At 43.7% G+C, this 23,546-nt stretch overlaps 1 protein-coding gene across 2 annotated transcripts in view; it reads left to right on the forward strand.

Moving 5' to 3' along the window:
- Nucleotides 1-23,546, forward strand: part of MIB2 (MIB E3 ubiquitin protein ligase 2) — a 42,824-nt gene that overhangs the window by 9,648 nt on the left and 9,630 nt on the right. The window contains exons 2-11 of one of the 2 annotated variants that reach the window (XM_088178617.1): nt 1,093-1,443; nt 3,009-3,180; nt 11,603-11,709; nt 13,316-13,510; nt 14,724-14,866; nt 17,234-17,341; nt 18,419-18,523; nt 19,172-19,334; nt 20,508-20,641; nt 22,324-22,472. In XM_088178617.1, the coding sequence (XP_088034743.1) occupies nt 1,197-1,443; nt 3,009-3,180; nt 11,603-11,709; nt 13,316-13,510; nt 14,724-14,866; nt 17,234-17,341; nt 18,419-18,523; nt 19,172-19,334; nt 20,508-20,641; nt 22,324-22,472 (1,523 nt within the window). In that variant the 5' untranslated portion in view covers nt 1,093-1,196. The remainder of the gene's footprint in view (nt 1-1,092; nt 1,444-3,008; nt 3,181-11,602; nt 11,710-13,315; nt 13,511-14,723; nt 14,867-17,233; nt 17,342-18,418; nt 18,524-19,171; nt 19,335-20,507; nt 20,642-22,323; nt 22,473-23,546) is intronic. The other variant, XM_088178618.1, reaches the window with a different exon arrangement.

Raw genomic sequence — 23,546 nt, forward strand, 5'->3', positions numbered from 1 at the left:
TCTGTGTCGTGGCACTGGGGGAGCTTTGTTTGTGCCATGTGCATTATTCATCCCTTGGCATCCTCTTGGGCCTTCTTTTCAATTTTTGAGAAAATCTGGATGTCATGGATAGCTCAGGAGGAAGAGCGAGATCCAAAGATGCCACAGGAGATTTTTCCAGGCTCTACATAGTGAAAACCACATTCTTCTCTGTCTTGTTGTGCTGGTAAAGAGAGAAACAATGATTTGAGAATCTGCTTGATTGAAGAATGTGATTTAATTCAGGATTGAGGATGTGCTGCATCTGTGTGGTGTTCACCTCATTTACCCATTGTCATGGCAACAGTTGGGAAGGCTGTCCCTGTCTCACTGATCCCAGCACTAAATCTGCTGCGTTTATTGCAGATTGAACAACAGCCCTTCCCTGTTCCTGCTGTAGCTCATGGATAAATAACAGGAAAAGGCTGAAATTAATCTGACATTGGCTGTGTTTTTGAAAAGCTGCCGTTACTTGGGGGAAACAGACAAACGCTTCTTTCAGGTTTTAGAACTTCCTGTATCCTCAAATCAAAACCAAAACTGCCTTGAAGGGCAAGTGAAACTCGACAATGCTGTATTCAGATAAGATGCATGTGAGGAGACTTCCTGAAAAATAGACTAAGATTGACTTTTATTGCTAAAATCGTTCTGTTGGTATTTTCTTGGTCATTTCTTTCCATTTTATTTACTGTGCTTGCTTGTTCCTGGTGCTGTTGTGTCTCTGGTGGCTCTTGTGCTTTTTCTTGAGTTTGGAATCGAGGGCTACTACTGGAATTTTGTAGACTCCTTGCTCGGTTCTCTTCCCTCATGCACAGCTCTCAGGAAGAAGTTTTTGGGTGTTATTGCAGATGCTGATGAGCCTTGGAAGCCTGGTCGGTTTTTGTATCATTCCCATCAGTGCTTAAACTGTGACAATCAGTTTTTATATCGTTCCCATCAGTGCTTAAAACGTGAGTTCTGAATAAAACAGAGATTTACCTGCTCAGCTGGTCAGGTTTTATCAGCTGGATCATTCTGGAGGAGGGAACTGTGATGCATGGAATGGCATCCCCTAAATTCCTGTTGTATTTCCAGGTGTGCTGACCATGCTGCCCACGACGCCGCCAGCGCTGCCCGTGATCCCGCCCATCTCCGAGACCCCCGTGGAGGAGGAGCTGTAGGGTTTGCTGTGCAGATCCATGGAGCTGGACCCCCATGCCAGCATGCAGGTCGGGATGAGGGTAGTCCGTGGTGTGGACTGGAAATGGGGCAGCCAGGACAGCGGCGAGGGCAACGTGGGCACCGTGGTGGAGATCGGCCGCACCGGCAGCCCCACCACGCCCGACAAGACCGTGGTGGTGCAGTGGGATCAGGGCAACAGGACCAACTATCGCACGGGCTTCCAGGGGGCCTACGACCTGCTGCTCTATGACAACGCCCAGATCGGTGAGCAGAGCAGGGCACAGCCATGGGCACAGCCACCTCCTGCCCCACGTCACGGCTGCCCCATGAAACAGCAGAGCAGTGCTGAGCCTTGTTCGTGGACGGGATGTTCCTGTTTCCCTCTGAGCTTGAGCAGGGCCTGGGCAAGGGCACAGTCACCTCCTGCCCCTGTCCCTTGTCCTGAGACAGCCTTTGACACCACCTGTGCATGGCCAGGATGTTCCTGTTTCTCTCTGTGCAAAGGCTCTGCTTGAGCAGGGCAAGGGCACAACCACTTGTCCCTTGTGCTGTGACAGCCTTTGGCACCTGTGGGCAGAGCACACTCAATCTGTGCATGACCAGGGCATTGCTGTTTCCCTCTGTGCAAAGACTCTGCTTGAGCAGGGCAAGGACACAGCCACCTCCTGCTCCTGTCCCTTGTGCTGGCACAGCCTTTTGACACCACCTGTGAATGGCCAGGATGTTCCTTTTTCCCTCTAAGCTTGAACAGGGCCTGGGCAAGGGCACAGCCATCTCCTGCCCCTGTCCTTTGTGCCTTTGGCATCACCTCTGCATGGCCAGGACATTCCTGTTTCCCTCTGTGCAAGGGCTCTGCTTTCCTACTTTTTCCATCTATGAGCTGAACACTTTCACTGCCTTTGTCATGCTGCTGAGAGGCCCTCTAGCCAGGAAATGGATATTTCAAATTACACATATCATTCACATTGTATTATTGCATCACCTACAATACACAATTTTTTTCCCCTTTAAAACATGCACTCATCAAATTTCATTCAAATCCCCTTTACAGTTGTTTGTCCTAATTCTGTAAAGTGTGGATTAGAGGAGTAGGTTCATTCAGAGCAGTTGTGCCAGGGTTTTCCAGCCCTTGAATAATTTCTCTTTGGAAACAGAGCTGTATCAATGCCCAGCACTAAGCATGGCACTCTCCCATGAGCACTTTGTAATGAACAGAGATATTTACTTTAGACATGACTGAGATTAAAAATAGGAATATTAGAAGCTGTAAAGAGGTAAACACAGGACTCACAGGATTTCTAGGTGCTTTGTATTTGTGTGTGAAGCACTCCTGTGAAGTACTTGGCTCAATGAAAGGTCTTTTTCTGGAAGGGTTTGGGCATTCTGCAGTGCTGGGAGGGTGGTTCTGAAATCCTGATTTTCCCTGGAATTCCTGTGGATCTCAAAGATCTTTTCTAGAAGGGTTTGGGCATTCTGCTGTGCTGAAAGGGTGGTTCTGAAATCCTAATTTTCCCTGGAATTCCTGTGGATCTCAAAGGTTTTTTCTAGAAGGATTTGGGCATTCTGCAGTGCTGGGAGGGTGGTTCTAAGTGCCTGATATTCCCTGGAATTCCTGTGGATCTCAAAGATCTTTTTTCTAGAAGGATTTGGGCATTCTGCAGTGCTGGGAGGGTGGTTCTGAAATCCTGATTTTTCCCTGGAATTTGTGTGGATCTCAAAGGTTTTATCTAGAAGGATTTGGGCATTCTGCAGTGCTGGGAGGGTGGCTCTGAAATCCCGATTTTTCCCTGGAACTCTTTTGGATCTCCCATTTCCTTTTACTCCCTCAGGTGTCCGTCACCCCAACATCATCTGTGACTGCTGCAAGAAGCACGGCATCAGAGGCATGAGGTGGAAATGCAAAATGTGCTTTGACTACGACCTGTGCACGCAGTGCTACATGAACAACAAACACGACCTGTCCCATTCCTTCGAGCGCTACGAGACCGCGCACTCCCAGCCGTGAGTCCTCCTCTTCCTCAGAGCTTCCATGGGGATCAATTCCATCCTGGGGATCTCCAAAATCTGTTCTGTGCACCCCAGGCTGTGCAAAATAATCCAGCAGTAGCTTAGAACCTAACTGGTACATGTCTGGATAATTGAGAAAGAATTTCATGTGAATTTACCAGGCAGCTCTCAACATTTGCTGATTGGGTTGCACGACCAAAAAGGTTTGTTCTGTAGAATAATTCCAATTTATGGGGATCAATTCTATCCTGGGGCTCTCCAAAATCTGCTCTGTGCACCCCAGGCTGTGCAAAATAATGCAGCAGTAGCTTAGAACCTAACTGGTACATGTCTGGATAATTGAGAAATATTCACATGAAATTCTATCGGGCTGCTCTCAAGATTTGCTGTTTGGGTTTTAAGACTAAAAAGGTTTGTTCTGTAGAATAATTCCAATTTATGGGGCTCAATTCCATCCTAGGTCACTCCAAAAACTTGCTCTGTGCACCCCAGGGTGTGCAAAATAACCCAGCAATGACTTAGAACCTAACTTGTACATGTCTGTGTGATCTATTAAAAAAATCATGTAAATATTGATATATTTAGATCAGGCAGCTCTCAACATTTGCTGATTGGGTTGCATGACCAAAAAGGTTTGTTCTGTACAATAATTCCAATTTATGGGGATCAATTCCATCCTGGGGCTCTCCAAAACCTGCTCTGTGCACCCCAGGATGTGCAGAATAACCCAGTAGAACCTAATTTGTACATGTTTGAATAATTTAGAAAGAATTTCATGTCAGTATAGCAGGCAGTGCTCAAGTTTTGCTGGTTGGGGTTTTCAAAGGTTTGTTCTATAGAATAATGTCAAGCTTGGTTAGGTTTTATGAAGCTGCTTCAAAAAAAAAAAGAAAAAAAAGGCAGCAAACAGAAATCTGCAGGGAGTTTTTACAAAGTGACAAAAGAATGATTTCTGCTCTGGTTTTTCTCTTCCTCAGCCCCCCCCCCCCCAATTAAATAATATCTCAGAAATGCTTTGCTATTTGCTGTTCTCAGGCACAGAGGGGCTGACAGGGATCTTGCACTCCCAAATTGTTGATTTATTCTTGGGGTCTGTGAAGAGCAACACTTTCTCACTTACTCCTGCTCTGCACTTTAAATTTTTTTTTTTTTGGAGGTGACTGCTGCACTGATGCCTGTGGAGCAGCATCTGTAATTTTATGCTCCTTTATGATTTGCCAAAACATGGAAAATCTGTTCTCCTGTCCTGAGGAAGAACTCAAAAATAGTCTCACCAGTACTTTTCTTTGCATCTCTTAAAGTGGGCATGAAGATGAATCATGTAATCCTCTTGCCTTCAGGAGAAGGAATAAGAAATCAGCTTATCTCTGTCATTGATTTTCTTTTTTTTTTTTCCTTTTATATTTTTTTTTTTGCCTGCTTTTGAAAATATCCCTGTGCTTTGCATCCATCTGTGGAATGAAAAGTGTAATTACAGTGCTCAAGGCAGTGGTGTGGGATTTGCAGCTGCTTTTCCTGCCATGTGGGAAGCTCTGCCTGGAGCTGATTCCTGCCAGAGTTGGTGCCAGCCTTTGGTTGAGGCACAATTGTGAGTGCTGGCACAGCAGGGATGTTGCTGGCCAGAGAATGTCCCCTCTGAGCTCTGAAATTTGTGTTTCTCCACCACATTAAGGTGTTTCTGGAGCTTGTGTTAATATGAGAAGCCAGCCAGATCCTAGTGTGAAATGAGCTTCACAATTTGGTGTGTATATAAAAATACACTTCTCTATAAAAAAAGGCACATGAGGAATTTCTTTCTCTTCTATTAATAACAGAATTATCTCCAATTAGTTACTCAGAGATGCCTGCTTGTGTCTTTTTATTTGAGCTTTAAGGTACATCATTTTACTCACATTTAAATTCAAAATAAAAAAGGCACTGCTGCACAGCAGCCCCAATTTTCTGCCCTGTGCTGAGGATTTCCCAACCCTGCAGGTGGGAAATCCTTTGGGCAGCAGGTTCCTGACCTTCCCCAGGAGCACCTGGATCAAAAAACAGATTTCTAGGTAATTTCTCCCCAGGACTCATCCTCTACAGAACTCATTCCTTTTTTTTTTTTTTTTTTTTTTTTTATCCTGAGGAATCTGAATGGTGGAAAATGTAAATAGAGCAATTTTCCCTTCCAAGGCTTGTCTGTGCCCGTGTCAGGCTCTGCTGGAGTTGTGCAGTTCAGTTCTTGCTGTCAGGGTGAAAAAAGGAGCTTGGAGAGGATCCAGGAGCCCTGGCAGGGCCAGAGCTGTCCTGGGTGAATGGTTTGGCTTTCCCAGAAGCTGCAGCACCACTCTGCAGTGTCCTGGAAGCACTGGGGAGCTGGAGCAGGATGTGATGTCTGATGGTGCTTTGGTGGTTTGTTGATTGGGTTGGGTTTGGTTTTTTTTCCCTAAATTCTTTCATCTTATTAAATTATTTTTTTATTTTCTGTGAATGTGGCTGGTTGAGTGGTTAGAGAAAATGTGATCTAAATTCACTTTATTTGACAAAAACAACTCTAGACGTAGGCCAGAGTGCCTGATAGCAAAATCTTTATAAAATCAGCACTATTCTGATTTACACTGCTGTGTGTTAGTGAGAATAACAAGCAACTGATAAAAAAAGGAATTAAAAAAAAGAAAAGTAGAGACAGCATGAGCCTGCCAGGTGTGGCAGTGATTTCTGGGATCCTCAATAAGGGGCAAGCATAAACCAGCAGTTTAATTGGATCATGGAACATTTCTCCTGCTGGTCCTGCGTGGCAGGTGTTGATTCCAGCTGAGTTTTGGGATAGAGAAAAATTAGAAATTTTCCAGGATGAAGCTCCCTGTTGTGGAAAGCTGCAGTTTAAAGCTGAATGAAAGGTTCACGTTGTGGTTCTTGGAAGTCACTGAGCTTTTGGAGCCAACAGGTTGTCAGGAATGGGTTTGGTTTCAGGATTGGACTAAGGGTGGCACAATAATTACAATAAATGTGTGTTTTCTGCAGCTTTCACAGGGAGCTGGCAAATTAAATCCCTTTTACTCAGAAATGCTTTGCAGTGCAGGGGCAGGAGGCAGTAGGAGCATCTTTGTTTTCATGCAAATGTGATTTATTGGTCCAGGAGAATGCTCTGCATTAAGGATGGGAATGTCCTGTGTGAAACAAAGGGCACAGATCACCTTTGGACAATGCCATGGAGAGGATTTCTGTGCAATAAGAGAGCTCTGGAGCCACTTTCCCTTAGGCACTGCAGCATCTTTTTCAAGAACAGAAATTGCCTGCTTATGACTCACTGGGACTATTGCTTAGATCACTCATCTCTCTTTTGCTTTTTTCTCCTTTTTTTTTTTTTTTTTTTTTTTCCTTCCTTCTAAATAAAGTAGAAGATAAAACCTTTGGCAGTTTCCCTAAGGACAAAAAGAGAAAACCAGAGTATTTAAAAATTACTGTTTGTTGTTGAGTCTCCTTTAGAGACCAGGATTTCTCCCACCTCCTTTCTCTGACAGGGATCCTTTGGTTTTTCACAAATTCCTGCTGCTGCTGCTGCCAGAGCCACCCCCTGGCCACCTGAACCAGGCAAGGCCAGCACATCCCTGTTTGTAGCAGGTCACTAATCCCAGGATTTAGGAGGATTTAACCCCAGACAGGCACTGCAGAGGGTTCCCAATCAGTTTCCTAAAGAGGCTTTGAAGACACCTTTACCTGAAAGCTATTTCAGCTCTTCAAATGACCTGAGTTTCAACTTGAGGTGCTGATTTTTTTTTTTATTTTTTTTTTTTTTACTTTTTCTATTTGAGGTAATCTCTTCCTGACCTCCTAATTTGTTACTTTTTATTGGTCTTGTTTAGTTTGAATTTTATGGCTGTTGTGGGAGGGGCTCTCATCCTTGGCTTAAAAGGATGGAGAGCAGCTCAGTTTCACTGAAGAGCTTTTTTCAGAGTTGTATCCATTTGCTGAATATTTGCTTGGTAATTGGAAAATAAATCAGTGTCTGTGAGCAGGGCAGCAAAGCAAAGCTCATCAAGTTTATATTAGGGCTGGGAAAATCAGGCACACTCTGGTGAATTCTGCAAATAATCAAACCTGAGATAATCTCATACAAAATACTGATGTTGTTATATTCTCAACATTTTGCTTGAATCACCTGCTCAGGGCTGGGGCTGAGTTGAATTTCAGATGTGGTGCATTTTACTCAGGCTATTTTCCAGCCTTCTCTCACCAATAAATCACAACCTCAGTAGTTTTTCACAAGCCCTGTTTTTTTTTGTTGTTTTTTTTTTTCCTGGCAAACAATGGAGCTGGAGGAGCCAGCGAGCTGCACAGGGAAATATTTTGTGTAATCAAGCACAAGAAATACAAATATTTTCTCCCATTGTGTTTTATCCTGTAGTCAAAACAGAAATTGCAGTTATTTTCATCTGTAATTCCTAAACCAGCTCTGTCTGGTGGAGTTACCAGCTGGATTTGGAAATCAGATCCAGGAACAAATGTGTGCTCTGATTTAGGTCTGTGCAATGCAGACCCATTCAAGGCAGTTTAATAATCCAACCTCCCATCTGTGGCTGCTTCTGCTGAGAGCTGAACTAATCCAGCACTGAGTGACAAGTGCTGGGTGTTTTGATTCCTGGGCAAGAAAAGGCTGCAGGTTTATTTACATGGTAACCTCCTCAACAGGTGGCATTTATGCAGTGGCAGTTGGAGCTAAGAAATTTGGGTGAGGAATATTTGGAGTCAAATGAATTTCTTGATATGAATTTATTATTTTTTTTAATTTGTTAATGAATTTTACTTTAGGAAAAAAAAACCCACCATGATTTGCCAGATAAATTGCCTGTGCCTCTTTAAAAAAGCCCAAACGTGAACACCAAGGTGTGTTGTCATACTGGGGCTTCCCTTGTATAAATTGGATTATTCTGATTGATTTCTAGAACAGAGATTGTGTTTCAATGACATATTTTATGTTTCTCTTTTCTGGAATTACATGATCAAAACTGCAAGCAAGAAAAACCTTCACTGAACCAGCTGTAGCCTGGGTTTTGAACTAACAATGAACATTTTCACTCTGTGTGCTCAGTGCAATATTCTGCCTTTAAATGCTCTGGATGAACATCTCTGAGAGCACAGTTGTGCAAAACTGTCTGCAGGAACCTTTTCAGTGCCCATTTATTAACCTTGCTCTGAAACCTTCCCTGCTGTGGCTTTCCAGAACAAAATTTGATCCAAGTTACTTTGGGGGGTTACAAAAAAAACCCCACAGCTTTTACTTATAAAGATGTGACATAAAGATACAGCTGATTTTGTCAAGAACTGGGCCTTGTCAAGGAAGGAGAGGATTGAAAAAGAAAAAAAAATCTGGGTGAAGACAGTTCCTGAAATAGGTTTGTGTGATCCTGATCCCTCTCCCAGTGTCCTTGTCTTAGTCTGGTTCCTGTTTGAGCAGCCAGCAGCCATCTGTCAGAACTGCCTTCCTTTATCCTTTGCTGGAAGAGCTTCAGGAAAAGCTTTGCTGGGGGGATTAGAAAACCTGGAATTTCTTGCATTGAGGTCACTTTTGCCTGTAGTTCCTGCAAGATTTTCGTGCTGGCTTTTGTGGAGGTGGATCTTTGTGTGTCCTGGCAGGGATGTGGGTTTGTGTGTCCCACGAGTTGAAAATCTGGTTTAGAGCTGTGCCTTTCTCAAGGGATTAATGTCATATTTATGGCCTGCCACCTTACAGGGTGACCATCCCTTCTGCTTCCCAGTCCCCTTCATTGTGTTTATTTCTTCAGATAAAAACTTTCTGCAGCAGAACAATCTCACAAAACACATCAGCCATGCCTGGTGTGAAGGAGCCCTGGCTTGCTGCTGCAAATGAAAAGTAATTTTTGTTTAAATTTCTCCAGATCAGTCGATTTGGATCTCCCATCCCTCTCTTTAAAGCAGGGGTGATGCTGCTGTTCCAGATGCTGCAGCAGAGTTCTCAGGGATGTCAAAATCCAAATAAACACTTCAGAGAAACTTGAGTACAGGCAGAACATCCGTGTTATAAACGAGAGACAAATATCGATATTGAGCAGAACTGAGATTGTTTTATTTGCTGCAGACAGAGCAGGCAGCGCTGGGGAACGTGAGGGGTCAGCGCCCACTCCACGCTCCACCCAACCTCGGTTTGCAGCCTCTTCTCACACTGGGGTTTTTATTGTCATCAATAATTTTGGGGTTTTTTGTTGTCCTAAGCAGTGGTGGTTGAATGAACATCCTTGTAGAGAACCAGCAGAGCAGTTCTGGGAGTCTGCTCCTTGAGATGAGCAGCATTGATCACACAAAGGCAGGAAGGGCTGTTGGGAAGGCTGAGTTTGCAAGCTGGGAGCCCACACAACTTATTTGGAAAACACAACATAAAATAAAATAACATCAAATAACAAAATATACCATAACAAGGTGATTTTAAACAGAATGATTTAATCATATAATTTCTTTTATCTGATGTCCATGCTTCACTTCAGAGCTGAGTATTCTGGTTTATACAAACCCCGATGTTTTTGTGATTAACACGAATCTTTTAGCAATTATCACAAGCCCAAGGAGTGGCTCCCAGCATGCCGGGGAGAGCCAGAACTTCATTCTGTACAATCCCTGCTCCCAAGGCAGGGGGAGCTTCCTGGGCTCTGCAGTCATTTAATATCCTTGGAATCTGTAGGGCAGAAATGGCTGCAGCCTTGTGCTGTCATAATTAACATTGTTATTAAAGGCAGTATCCCAGTGGTTAAATTTATCCCAGGGGGATTTTTGCATCACACTGGGTGACTTTGGTTGTTTGTCCTGTATTTGGAGCAAAACATTAAATGAGGTGAAAACCTTGGTAAGAATCCTTGGCTGGGGAGATGTGGTGCTTGCATCCCTCTTTGGTTTAAGGCAGGATTTTGGTGGGGCTGGGGAAGGAGGGCCCATTTCAGCAGGACAGGAGATGGAGTTTCTTACATTTTCTTTCTTTAAGGAATCTCAGCTTTCTAAATTGATCAGCTTTGTTTTTTTTTTTTTTTTGGTCCCCATCCACAAATTTCAGAGGAAGTGGCAGGTTAATGTGAGAGTGTTGAGCTGGGGAATGACTACTCTTACATGATAATCCAAAAAGGGAACTTCTGCTAAGAATAGAATGAGTGGTAGATATTTTGCTATTTAAATATCTTAAGCTCAGCTCGGTGCTTTGTTTTACTATCACTAAGAATCTTTGCATTGAATCCAATCCCTTGTGAGAGAAGGGTTTGGAAGAGAGAATTACATTTTTATCACTTTTGTCTCAGGGTTTGGCTCAGATCTGTCTGATAAATTATTAGAAAACCATTGAACAAAATGCAGTGAAAACATCTAAGCTGTTTCAGGGGCTGTACCCAAATCCATGCTGGTTTTTGAAGCCAGTCTGACACAGTGCAATAAAAAGAATGCTGAGCAGTGCCTCTTTATAGCTGAGCTTTCCCCTCCACTGTCATTATCTTCTTTCATAACAATATCCAGCCTTAATGGTGCTTAAACCAGCAAAAAAAAATCTCAACCCTTCAAATACAGAGCCTTCATCTTCTTCCTGTTGAGCTCCAACCTGGCTAATTAATGAACAATCAGTGATTATAAGAGCAAGGCATAAATAATCTCTCCCTCTTTTGAAACACTCGAGGTTGTAAACCACAGGTGGGAGATCTGGTAACAGGTTAAGAAAAGTAAAAGACTTAAGCATTTGCTGGATAAGTAAACAGTAAATTCAAGCATAAGCTTTTTATCCTCCTGAGTCTTCACCTTCCCCCTGGAGGTATTAGATGGAAAATAAATGCAGTGCTCTGAGGTCAGCCCTACCCCCAGCAAGTTTCCCCTCCCCTTGCCCTGTGGAGCAGCTGCTGAACTTGGGTTGCTCTGTCTGGGCTGGGAATTGCCAAGAGCCCGTCTGGCTCCAGGGACATGGATTGGGGCACTTTTGCTGTCACCTAGAAAAGGGGATTGTACCCTGGCTGAGCAGCCAGGATTTTTGGTGGCTTGGTTAACTCATGAGAAGGTTTTGTGGCAGCCTGGGGACAGCACCCACAGAGCCAGCAGAGAGGCTGCTGTGACATTATGGGAATTGGGAGCTGCTTTAACAGGACATCAGACCCCCTGTTCACTATCACGTAGGTACCTTTTCCCTTTCCCCTGGGCTGGGGCTGTGGGGTGCAGGGCAGCTGGGGAGGTCTGGGACAGCCTGGGGATGCTCCAGCCCCAGCACTGCTGCTCTGAGCTGCTCTGATTTTCTGGGTACAGAATGTGCTGAGCTCCATTAATGCCTCCATGCAGGGCCACCCCAATAATGCCCATTAAAAGTGAAGGATGGTCTTTATGTGACCATCAGCTGGAGCACAGCTTTGTCAGTGTGTACAACAACAACAAATTCATTTATTTCCTCTGATTTTTGTTTTTCCAGGGTCCTAGTGAGCCCTCGACAGAATCTGACTCGCATCACATTAAAAGGGACTTTCCAGGGGGCTAAAGTGGTCCGTGGGCCTGACTGGGAGTGGGGTAACCAGGATGGTAAGCTGCTTTTGGGATATCCTGTAGAACACCATTTGATTTTTTTTTTTTAACATATATATATATAAAATGTAATATTCTTTTATTTTTGCAAGTTGCTGGTTGAAAATCCACGTGCTGAGCAGCAGCTTTCTAGGGGAGTTGTTCAGGTGATGCAGGTGCCTGTCCTTTAGGGCAATTAATTTCCATTTTTCTCTTGTATTTGTTGTTTGTCACATATCTGGGACATAAACCATGTCCAGGGTGTGGGGAGGAAGTTTTGCTGCTCCTCTTTCATAAATGTGAAAACCATTGGGAACCATGTTGGAAGTTCTTATGTAAAATTGTAAATGCACCATGTTACAAGAAAATAAAGACTCCTCTCTTCTTGGAAAAGCTTTCACTGACAGTGGAAAGTTTATCTGACTTTGTGTACAATATCCATTTTCTTTTGGAGTTCTGTGGAATGTTCTTATTTGGATACTTTTAAGAACAATGAGGAGAAATTCTCTCTAAGGAGGGTTTCACATGGTTCAGTAATGAAGGACTCTGGTTCCTGCTTTCTCTAGAAATTGAAACCTTCAGGCTGAAATGCAATGAGACAAAAATACCTTTTTAAAGCTGCTTTTGGGGTGTAATGGCTGTCCCAGCTCACTGACAGCAATTTCTGTGTGATGCTCCAGGGCTAAGGGAGCTTTCCTGCCTGTTTATCCCAGAGCCCTGCACACACACACTGTGATGTTTACAGCTCCTTTAGCTCCTGAAGAATTAAGTCAAAAGTTCAAAGGTTTCCAAAGTTGACTCTGCCATTTATTGCAGCTCTGGGTTCAGTGCAGGATGTGGATCCTTGCAGGGTCTGAGAGCAAAAGCAGCTTATGCTCAATACAGCTTATCCATCCTTTTGAGATCAGAGCAGCATTTACATGTCTGAGACTCGTGTTGCTTACGGAGGTGCTGACCTGAAAGCAGCTCCCTGAGCAGGAGCAGTGAGAGGAGCCCTAAATCCACCCCTCAGCTGCTCTCAGCTTTTGGTGGAGCTGCCCCCATCCACATCTTGTCTGTCATGAGTAGAACAGCCACCAAAACCCAGTGTTTGTCTTGTGCTTTTTAGATGTGCTCATAAACGAGGAATTCAGCTCCTTCAAGCTGTTTGATTGCAGGATTTTGCAGACAATCAGAAGTTCCTCAGTGAGACAGATGCTGCTGTCCCCATTTGGGGAAGTGCAGAGTGACTGCAGGGTTGGGAATCTGCAAACCCTTCCCAAGGCTCAATGTTGTCCCTTGGATCAGAGCACGTCCCAGTGCCCAGCCAGGGTCACCTGCACACGTCCTGCATTCTTCCAGTTGCTCCTTGCTCGAAGAAAACAAAGTTTATTTGATGTTCTCCCACATGGATGGTGTTGGGGAGACATTTAAAGATCCTGAGTGGGTTTTGCAGCACTGCTGAGTTTATTTTGTTACCACAGTGTGGTGCCATGACACCACGTGTGTGTTCCCTAACGAGGCCACGCTCCTGCACACCAGGAATTCTCACCAATGGCTCATTGAATTTCAGCAAATTTAACACAGAGATTCCCTCTTAACTGATCCAATTTTACTGATTTTTCCCTTTTTTTTTTGCCTTCAGGGGGTGAGGGTAAGACTGGCCGTGTTGTGGATATCCGGGGCTGGGACGTGGAGACCGGGCGCAGCGTCGCCAGCGTCACCTGGGCAGATGGAACCACCAACGTCTACAGGGTGGGCCACAAGGGAAAAGTGGACCTCAAATGTACTGTGGAAGCTTCTGGAGGCTTCTACTACAAGGAACACCTCCCAAAATTAGGTGGGTGGAGGTAAATCTTTGCTGAGTGAAGTCTTTGTTGGGTAGTTGTGATTGGCGAGGTCGTTGGTGCTGGAAGAAACAAAACCACCTTGTGATTTTCTAAAGTTCCCACATAATGAGCATCATTTGAGAGGATTTGGTTTGTGTGTGAACATACTGCTTGATCTCAGAGTGGTTCATGAAATAGTTTGGCCTTTCAGTGGTAAAACCATCAGATACCCACAGCTGTATCCCAAGGAATACAACTTCTACTGGAAATGCAAGAAATTCCCATTCTGTTACAGAAAATCCAACTTTTCTCACTTTTGTTACATTTGTCAATCCAAAGCTTTCCATTCTTCAGGCAAGCTGTTGTTCACTGTGCTCTTAGAGAGCAAACACTCTCCTGGTGGAGCCAAAAGTGTATTCAGAGGAGGAATGTGAGCAAAGGGAGACTTTGGAGAGTGGGACAGCCAAAAATTAGAAAAAGTGATGGGAAAAGGTGATACCTGTCCTGGCAACTCACTGCAATCCCCCTTTCCTCTTAAATCCATGGAAACTCCTTGTGCTTTTGGACTTGAAGCTTTTTTTTTTACCCAGCTGTAATTTAGTTGTGGGGTTGTTTTTTTTATTTAATGAGGTGCAGGGACAATCTTTGGCTCCTTTGAAGGAAAACAGAGAGGTTTGCAGCAGCAGAATCAGGGCTTTTATCAGATCAAACTTTTCAGGCAAACTTTTCTCAGTCTTTCTCAGATTTTTCTCTTCCTGAGCAGCTTGGCAAGAGCATGGAGGGGAGGGAAGGGTTGGGTGAGGAGTTTAATTCCAGGGGTATGGCTGCATGGGAAGGGTGGGAGGCTAAGGAACTCCTCAGAGTGAATTCTGTGCCTGCCTGTGGAGAGCACAACTAATTTTGGGTGCTGTGTGGGCATGTCTGAACAGCAGTGGTGGGTGAGTGGATTGCTAAGAACAGCTCCTGGTGTCTGCCATGGCCTGAGAGGCATTCCCTGCTCTGCACTGGGATAAAATGTGGCTTTTTAGAGCTGCTTATGTTTTATTAATATTTTAGAGTTAAGCCCTACTAATTTCTCTGCTGCCCTATAGAGTTTATAGGGTATGAAAAGGGGTTTGCACCATCCTGCCTCAATTAATGTTGATTTTCAAGCTTTGTAAGGAAGGCAGTGATGTGTGAGTGCAGCCTGTGCATGCCCGTGGGTGCTGTCCTTGTTGTCCCCAGGGAAACCAGCTGAGCTGCAGAGGAAGGAGAGCACAGACAGACATCCCTTCCAGCACGGGGACAAGGTGAAATGCCTGCTGGACATCGACATCCTGAGGGAGATGCAGGAGGGTCACGGAGGCTGGAATCCCAAAATGGCTGAGGTATGTCCCTGCATTCTCCCTGGGTGCAATTCCAGCCTCTCCCTCATTCTGCAGCACTCAGGAATTTACCAGAACATCTCTGTGTGACCCTAATGTCGAACTGAATCACAAATATAAGATTTTTTTTTTTTTTTTTTTTTTTTTTTTTTTTTTTTTTTTTGAGTGATAGGACGCTGGAGTCAGAGTTATTTTTAGGCTCTGCTGGTGGAGAATGGCCTTGTGGATCCCTGCAAAAGTCTTGGAAATAAAAAAAACAAAAACAAAAAAAAAAACCCAAAAAACAAACAAACAAAAAAAACTGGTTTGTTTGTTTTTAAATGAGATCTTTACTTTGGTTTTCTGGATCCATTCCTTGTTTGGCTTCTTTTGTGCTGTGAATTACTGATAATTAAAGTTATTTGTTTTGTCAACACTGGGCTGTGTCCTTGGCCAGGGCTAAAATTTCTCAGCCCATATCATATTTTTGGAGCTTAACCTTACCTTAAAATTGAAAAGCCATCAGTCTGCTATCACCTGTTATTTTAAAAAACCCCAGAGAGCAGAGGAAATAAAGATAGAAATGGCACCTATTACTGTAAACAGCATGAATAAATGCTACAAAACTACCAAGCCCAACCTCCCCTATAGGTCAACAGAGTTTTTGAAATCAGGCTTTAAAATGTCAAGGCAAATTCTGTCATTTCAGTTTCAGTGTGGAAATCTCTTAACTAAGCATCAGCCTCCTTTTTTTTTGTTTTTTGATTTTTTTTTCAGCCTGGCAAGCAGGGACTTGGCATCTTCTGATGAGCTTTAACAAAGCTGCCCTGAGTTTTTTTTTTTTATTCCAGCTCAGGAATACACCCCCAAAGCTGGAGATTTTGGGTGTTGCTGTGTCTGTTGTTGGTTGTTAAAACTCTGTGCTCCTGAATTCCTGTTGTTGGGGAATGAAGAGGGATATTAAACAGAGAAACAGGAACCTCCTGTCACCTCAGAAATTGACGTTTTTTTACCTCTTTATAAACCATGAACAACTCAGAACAGCAGATCTAGAACCCTGCACCACACAATTATATTTTGTTTTGTGTACCTTGCTCCTTTTTCCCCTCTCAGATTGTGCTTTGCTGATATTTTATAATGTAGAACAGCTTTGGATTCCCTGCCCACCTCAGTCATTTGGAAAGAGGACAATTTGTGCTGCATTTTCAAACATTTCTGCACTTTTTATTCCTGTCCTCCTCTTCCCCCAGTGTGCTGCTCTTTTAGAGGACCCTTTCCCCTCCTTTTGGTAGAAAAACAATGTTTACATCTCATGCAAACATAGGAAATGCTGGGATTAAAGGGAAAATGAAAAATTTAGAATTGGGAAATGATGGGATTAACAGGAAAATACAGAATTTATGACTCATGGGAGTTTAGGACTTGGAAATGCTGGGATTAACAAGAAAATAGAGAATAAAACCCAGCTGTGCCTTACTGGGCAAGCAAAGCTAGGCCTTGACAGGAAAATACAGAATTTAGGACTTGGAAATGCTGGGATTAATGGTAAAGTGCAGAATTTAGAATTGAGAAATGATGGGATTAATAGGAAAATAAATTTATGGCTCACAGGAATTTAAGATTTGGAAATGTTGAGATTAACAGGAAATTCAGAATTTAGGACTGGGAAATGCTGGGAATAAAAGGAAATTCAGAATTTAGGACTGGGAAATGCTGGGATTAACAGGCAAATGCAGAATTTAGGACTGAGAAATGCTGAGTTTAGTAGGGAAATACAAAATAAAACCCAGCTGTGCCTTACTGGGCAAGCAAAGCTGCCCTTGACAGAAAAATACAGGATTTAGGCCTGGGAAGTGCAGGGCTTAATGGGAAAATGTAGAATTTAGGACTTGGAAATGCTGGGATTAACAGGAAAATGCAGAATTTAGAATTGGGAAATGATGAGATTAATAGGAAAATAAATTTATGACTCAGAGGAATTTAAGATTTGGAAATGTTGAGATTAACAGGAAATTCAGAATGTAGGACTTGGAAATGCTGGGAATAAAAGGAAATTCAGAATTTAGGACTGGGAAATGCTGGGAATAAAAGGAAATTCAGAATGTAGGACTTGGAAATGCTGGGATTAACAGGAAAATAAATTTATGACTCAGAGGAATTTAAGATTTGGAAATGTTGAGATTAACAGAAAAATCAGAATTTAGGACTGGGAAGTTCTGAGTTTAGTAGGAAAACACAGAATAAAAATTTAGGAGCACCGTGGGTGGGAATTACTGGGTGATTTAATCACCTTGGACACCTTCTTTCCCCACTATTAAACAACACGATTCATTTAGGGTCTTTCCCTTCTCGATTTTGATTTTTTTTTTTTTTTTTTTTAATTTTCCCAAGTTCATTGGGCAGACAGGGACCGTGCACAGGATCACGGACAGGGGGGACGTGAGGGTCCAATTCAACAGCGACACCCGCTGGACTTTCCACCCCGGAGCCCTGACCAAGGTAAGTGCTGGGAATTCTGCAGGGAAATGCTGGAAAACTGCTGGGTTAGGGCACTGAAAGAACACCCAGCTCCTCCAAACACAATTTCTCCTGTTTTATCAACTTAAGTCCTTCAGGTAAACTCCATTTCTTAATTTCAGCTTCCAGTCTCTCATCCTTCTGCAGCTGCCTTGCCCTTGTGATGAACTTTTTTTTGTTCCTCACATAATTTCCCTTTGATTTGTTTATTTTGTTGATTTGTTGGTTTTATTTTTTGTTTTGTTCTTCCTTGTTTTGTGTCTCCATGTTGTTCTTTTTTGTATCTTTGTCTCTCTTCTCTCTGATTTTTTCTGAGTCTTTAATCCAGCTCTTCTGATTTTGTGGCTGCATTTCTAAAGCTCACAGCTCTGGCCTTCCCCTGAGGTTTGAGGACTTTGAGAAGTGGGTAATTAGGAATAGAGATAATTAGGTATAGAAGAAGCTGCTGGAAGACCACAAAATTCTCAACAAGGTCACAATGCTTAAATCTCCCCAATACCAGTGGAAAATGCAGTGTCAGATTGTTTTGCACAAAATTAGTCTGCTCTAAAAATTGTGTTTTGACACTGCTCCCTTCCTAGCTCAGTGAGCAGAGGGAGCATCTGGCAAATTACCAGCACAGACAAACCCTGGATTCCCTTTTCTGTTTTAAATAACAAACAGATTTAACTTCCTTATTAGAGTGAATTAAAATCTTCTGTACCAAGCCAGGTGTAGTGAGGAGATGGACCAAGAAAATTTCCATGTTCATCTGGTATTAATTATAAATCATTTGGAGCAAAAGAAGTTAGAAAACTGCCTGTTCTGAATTATTTCCCTGCTTAAATGTGCACTTGGTATAAAAGAGAATTGGTGTTTATTTTGCAGCTCAGTGCTTACAGCTTTCTTGGTAGTTACATTTATGTTTTGCAGTTCTGTTTTTTTGACTCAGTGGGTGTCCTGTTTGTTGGGATTTTGGGAGTGGGGTTGGAGGTGAGCTGATCACTATTAATTTTTTTGTCTCTGTTTGTGTTTGTGGCTTCATTCCCCAAAAAGCTTATGACTTTCTTTTTCTTGTAGCTCAACACCTTTTGGGTTGGTGATGTGGTCCGGGTGATAGATGATATGGAAACAGTGAAGCGGTTCCAACCTGGTCATGGGGAGTGGACAGATGAGATGGCACCTGTGAGTGCACACCAGTTCCAGTTCCAGGACAGCCCAGTAACCTCCTGAGCTCCCCCCCCAAGCCCTCAGCACTCAACACTGGGCTTGTGTCCCCCCACAATTCCTGCTGGGAAGTCCCTGCCCCAGCCCTTGGTGCTGGTGGCTCTTGGTGACCACAGCACCCAAATGGGACAAAGGGGGAATGTGACAAAAAGGATTTGGTTTCCATCACCAAAATCCTCTTCTGCCCTCCCTCATTCTCTGGGATGAGGCAGAGAAGTGGAAAAATCAGCCCAGTATGGCTAAAAAGTGGGATGCAGGTTCCTCCAGGAGCAGTTAAAGCTCAGAGGAAACTGTCCCCAGTCCCAGCTTGATTATTTCTTATGAGCATCTCCCTCCCCAGCCATTTCCAGTGTGTCTGGGAAAACCCTTCCATGGCAAAACCAGTAAGAAACTGGGGAGAACCCTCTGTCCTTGAAGTGGGAGCTGTCTGCAAGTGTGTCACTTGTCCAGTGCTTCTTTTCACACAGCAGGAGCTGCAGCTTTATGAGAAAAAAAAAAAAAAAACAAACAAAAAAACCCACCTGGCTTTGGGTCTGGGAACTGCAGCTTTGGAGAGGGGAAAAAAAAAAATTCCTCTTTTTTTTTTTTTTTTTTCTTTCCTTGCAGACCCTGGGGCACATTGGGAAGGTGATCAAGGTCTATGGGGATGGAGATCTGCGGGTGTCAGTGGGGGGACAGTCCTGGACCTTCAACCCTGCCTGCCTGACAGCCTACCAGAGGGAGGAGGAGGCCAACCTGATGACCACAGAGAGTGCCAAGGAACCCAAAAGTGAGGGACAAACCTGCTCCCCCAAGGGCTGGGAGCTCCTGGATCCAGATCTTTGCATGGTGCCAAAATCCAGATGTTCTTCCTCTGCATGGAGAACCAAAGTCTGGCTGTGCTTTACTGGGCAAGCAGAGCTGGGCTTTAGGAAAATGCAGGATTTATGGGTTGGGAAATGCTGGGATTAACAGGAAAATGCAGGATTTCTTTCTTGGGAATGCTGGGATGAATGGGAAAATGCAGAATTTAGGATTGGGAAATGCTGGGAATTATTAACAGGAAAATGTAGGATTTATGGGGTGGGAATGCTGGGAATTAACAGGAAAATGCAGGATTTAGGGCTTGGGAATGCTGGGATGAATGGGAAAATGCAGAATTTAGGATTGGGAAATGATGGGATTAACAGGAAAATACAGAATTTGTGACTCATGGGAGTTTAGGGCTTGGAAATGCTGGGATTAACAAGAAAGTAGAGAATAAACCAGCTGTGCCTTACTGGGTAAGGCAAAACTGCTCTTGAGAGCAGATACAGAATTTAGGACTGGGAAGTGCAGGGCTTGATGGGGAAATGCAGAATTTAGGACTGGGAAATGCTGGGATTAATGGGGAAATACAAAATAAAACCCAGCTGTGCCTTACTGGGCAAGCAAAGCTGCCCTTGACCAGAAAATAACAGAATTTAAAACTCAGAATTGTTAAGTGCAGCTCTGCCCTAGGTTCAGGATTTGCCTCATCCTTGTTGTGTCTCAGTGTTCCATCCTGTTTCCTGTACAAGGACATTGATTCTTGAGGCCTTGTGAAATATTCCCAGGTCTGTGCGTGGAACTGTTGTGAAATCAACAATGGTTCTGCCTAAATCTGTCCTGAAATCGAGTTTTGGGATCACGTGGTGCATGGAGGGGGATTTTTTTTTTTTTTGGTGCTTTGCACATCTGCTCAGAAATTTTATTTCCTCTGGGTGTCAGGATCATGTGGGAGGGAGCACAGACTTGCCAGGATTTTTTTTTGTTTTTTTTGTTTTCCTGATGTGGATGGATCTGGAACTGTTTGCTCAAGTCAGACTTGAGGCAGAACTTGCAAAATTTTTGACTTTGCACTGCTGAGGAGCTGTGACACCTCTGTCCCCTCAAACAGTGAGGGATGTGTGGTGACAGGTCCATTTTTATCTCTTTTTTTCAGGTACTTTGGTGACTGTCCTGGAGAAGCTGCTGTCCCAGAGGACAGAGTCAGAGCATGCAGGGTGCCTGGTCATTTGTGCAGCCCTCAACAACGCAGCCAAAGTCAGGGAGCTCCTCCAGAAATACCCAGACAAGGCAAGTTTGGAAGACAAAAAATGATTTTTTTTTCCTTTCTGCTCTTTAAAATACTGCCATCAAATTGACAGGAAAAGGATATGAGAGAAAAACAATAGATTTGTCAGGCTTAGTGATAGCTCCTAACAGTTGGAATATTATTTTGCTGCAATTTAGGATTAAATTCACAAGTTAAATGTGCATGTTTTATACCTCTAGTTTCTAAATAAATTTGAACTAAAATCTGGCTTTTCCCAGATTTCCTGTGTGGCCACTGCAGCTGTAGAATGAGGGGGAAAGGGATTTATCTATAGGAAAACAGAGCAGATATCAGAGGATGTGCTGGAAAAGAAAGGCAAGGGGCTGTGTCTGCCTGTGCCTGTCCTTAGAGGACCTTGTAAAATCACATTTTTGGAATCAGGAGGGAGAAAAAGCTGCCCAGATCTGTGCACTGTCTTATCTCATGTCTGACTGGAGCAGGGAACTGGGCTGGACTCGTTGCTGGACAATTTCTGTGCTTGCAGAAACTGCCAAAGTGTCAGGATCACATCTCCTGAAACCTCCTTCAGGGAGGGGCTCAGCCTCTAGGAACAGGGGAAAAAAAAAAAAAAAAAAAAAAAGAACCACCAAAATCTTTCAGTAGTGTGTCCTTGGAAACCATGGGTAACAAACAGAGGTTTTTTTTGTTGGGGCTGTGACCCAGGATCAGCTCTGGAGGAACCCCTGTGAAGCTGATTTAATGCTTATTTGTCTGGTATTTATTATATTTCTTTATTTATAAGCTTAATGGGGCTTCTGGGAAGGACACACAAATGCCTGCAATTCTCAGAATTGATCCCAGATAGGAAAGTCCCAAGAGTAAGGAATCCATTCTATGATCAGTTATTTTTATTAGACTTCTATTTCTACTCTAGTATTTATATGAATAAATTAGCTATTTCTGTTAGAGTCTTCTAGAGAGATCAGGCTGGATTTGAGGCTCACTTAGAGCAAGTTGGAGTTGCTTGGCAGGGTTTTTCCAGTTTTTCAGCACTGTCTGCCTCCTGTAAATGGAAGAACAGCAGTGACCTCCAATTCCTCTTTGCCCAAAGGACTGGCCCATGACTCTGAGCCTGTCCAGGGAAGTGTTGCCTCTCCTGTGCTCTGACATAAAATCAGCTGCAAGGAAAAAAAAAAACCTTGCTTATTAACTTGTTCTCCTTGCCAGTCTGCTGAGGTTTTGTGCCTCCTTCTCCTCTCCTTCTCCTCCCACTGGTTTCAAGTGCTTTGCCTTTTTTTTTACCTCTTGTTCTTCAGTTCCTTTTAATTCTCCAAAACCCTCACTGCAGCATTTGAGCCCTGAGATGTTCCCTGCAGCCACTGCACCCACTGAAGTACCTGCAGCAGCACAGCACAGCAGGGACTTGGCACCTCCAGAGCCTTATGCAAAACTAATTTGATTTCCTCACACATTTTCCTCTGGGGAAGGGAATTGTTGGCAGAGCTATTAAGGAGTGTTGTGCTCGAAGGCACTGAGTGATTTGGCAGCAGGGCTCTGCAATTTCAGAGCTCCCAGCTCTGTTCTCTCACTTCTCCCCTCTTGTCTAAAAGTGCTGTCCCCTTCCAAAATGTGCTGGGACAAGGTCACCCTGTGGCATTGCTGGGCTCTTCCCACCCTGCTCTGGGCTCATCCCTGAATTTCTGTGTCTCTGCCCTTCCCAAAGGTGGATGCCAAGAACCAGGGCAGGACTGCCCTGCAGATTGCCTCTTACCAGGGGCACGTGGAGGTGGTGAAGACTCTGCTGCAGGCTCATGCCAGCATTGACCTGAGGGATGACGAGGGGGACACGGCTCTGCACTATGCAGCCTTTGGGTAGGACTCTGTTTTTCTGTTCTTTTATTGCCCAAATTAATGGTTTGGTCCAAATTATTAACCCTCCCACCCACCTTGTCAATCTATCCTGACTTCCCTACCTTGTGCCAACCCTCTGCTTAGAATTCCCCTTTGGAATTTAGTCCCTAAAATTGGATGTCTCATTAATCCACGTGACCCAATTTCCCCCCCTACCTCCCTCATTGGACGATGTTTTTGTGGGAATCCTTAAAATCAGAGGGTTTTGGGAAAGCTGCAAAAAAGCAGGCCACAGAGACAGCACAACTGCAATTAGAGCTAAGCAGTAGCCATAAGATTTGTCAGCAGAAAAGTTGTATGAGATGTAGAAAGCAAGGACAAATAGAACAATGCTCTGTGTATTAAAGCTTGGCTAGAATAACTCCCTAAGTTGCAGAAAAGTAAATCTAGCAAGATATTAAGAAGTTCTGAGCTTCCTTTTACCCTGCCTTTACCCCTCCCCAGAATTTCTCCAATTTTCTGATGATTTGTACCCTCCCCCTGAACCCCTCCCATATTTCAGCTGTTGCACACTCTCATTCTCTGTCTTTTGACCCCAATTTCCCTGGGGTAATAAAATCCTCTTTTATCCAGAAGACCTCCCCCTCCTCCTCAGAGCACAGGCTGACAGCCAAAAAGGCCACAGAGAAATTGCTGTGGCCACACCTCAGGTTATCCTTTCCTGGGGTGTGACCCACCCTTGGCTCAGGGCTTTAGTGGCAAAGTGAGTGCAGCTCCAGCCATGCATCAGGACACCTCCCCTCCTGCCATCCCTGATGGAAAACTCCTGTCCTGGATCCAAATGGACACTCTGTGTGAAGCATTCTGTGGATGGTGGAAGTTTCTCTCTGGTTTTTATGTTGTTTTTATGTGGCTTTTGAGCTTCAGCCCACACTGAGCATTTCTTCTACAGCAGCATCCTTCTTTCCAGAAGGATTTCTATCTAGCACAGAATTTCTTAGCACAAGGATTTCTTATTCTTCACAGCTAGTTCAGTTTCCATGCTAGGAATTTTCAGAGAGAATCAGAAAAAAAAAACAATGATAAGGAGGTTTT

This window comes from Sturnus vulgaris, chromosome 25 (genome assembly GCF_052056855.1).
Source record: "Sturnus vulgaris isolate bStuVul1 chromosome 25, bStuVul1.hap1, whole genome shotgun sequence".
Classification (NCBI taxonomy): Eukaryota; Metazoa; Chordata; class Aves; order Passeriformes; family Sturnidae; genus Sturnus; species Sturnus vulgaris.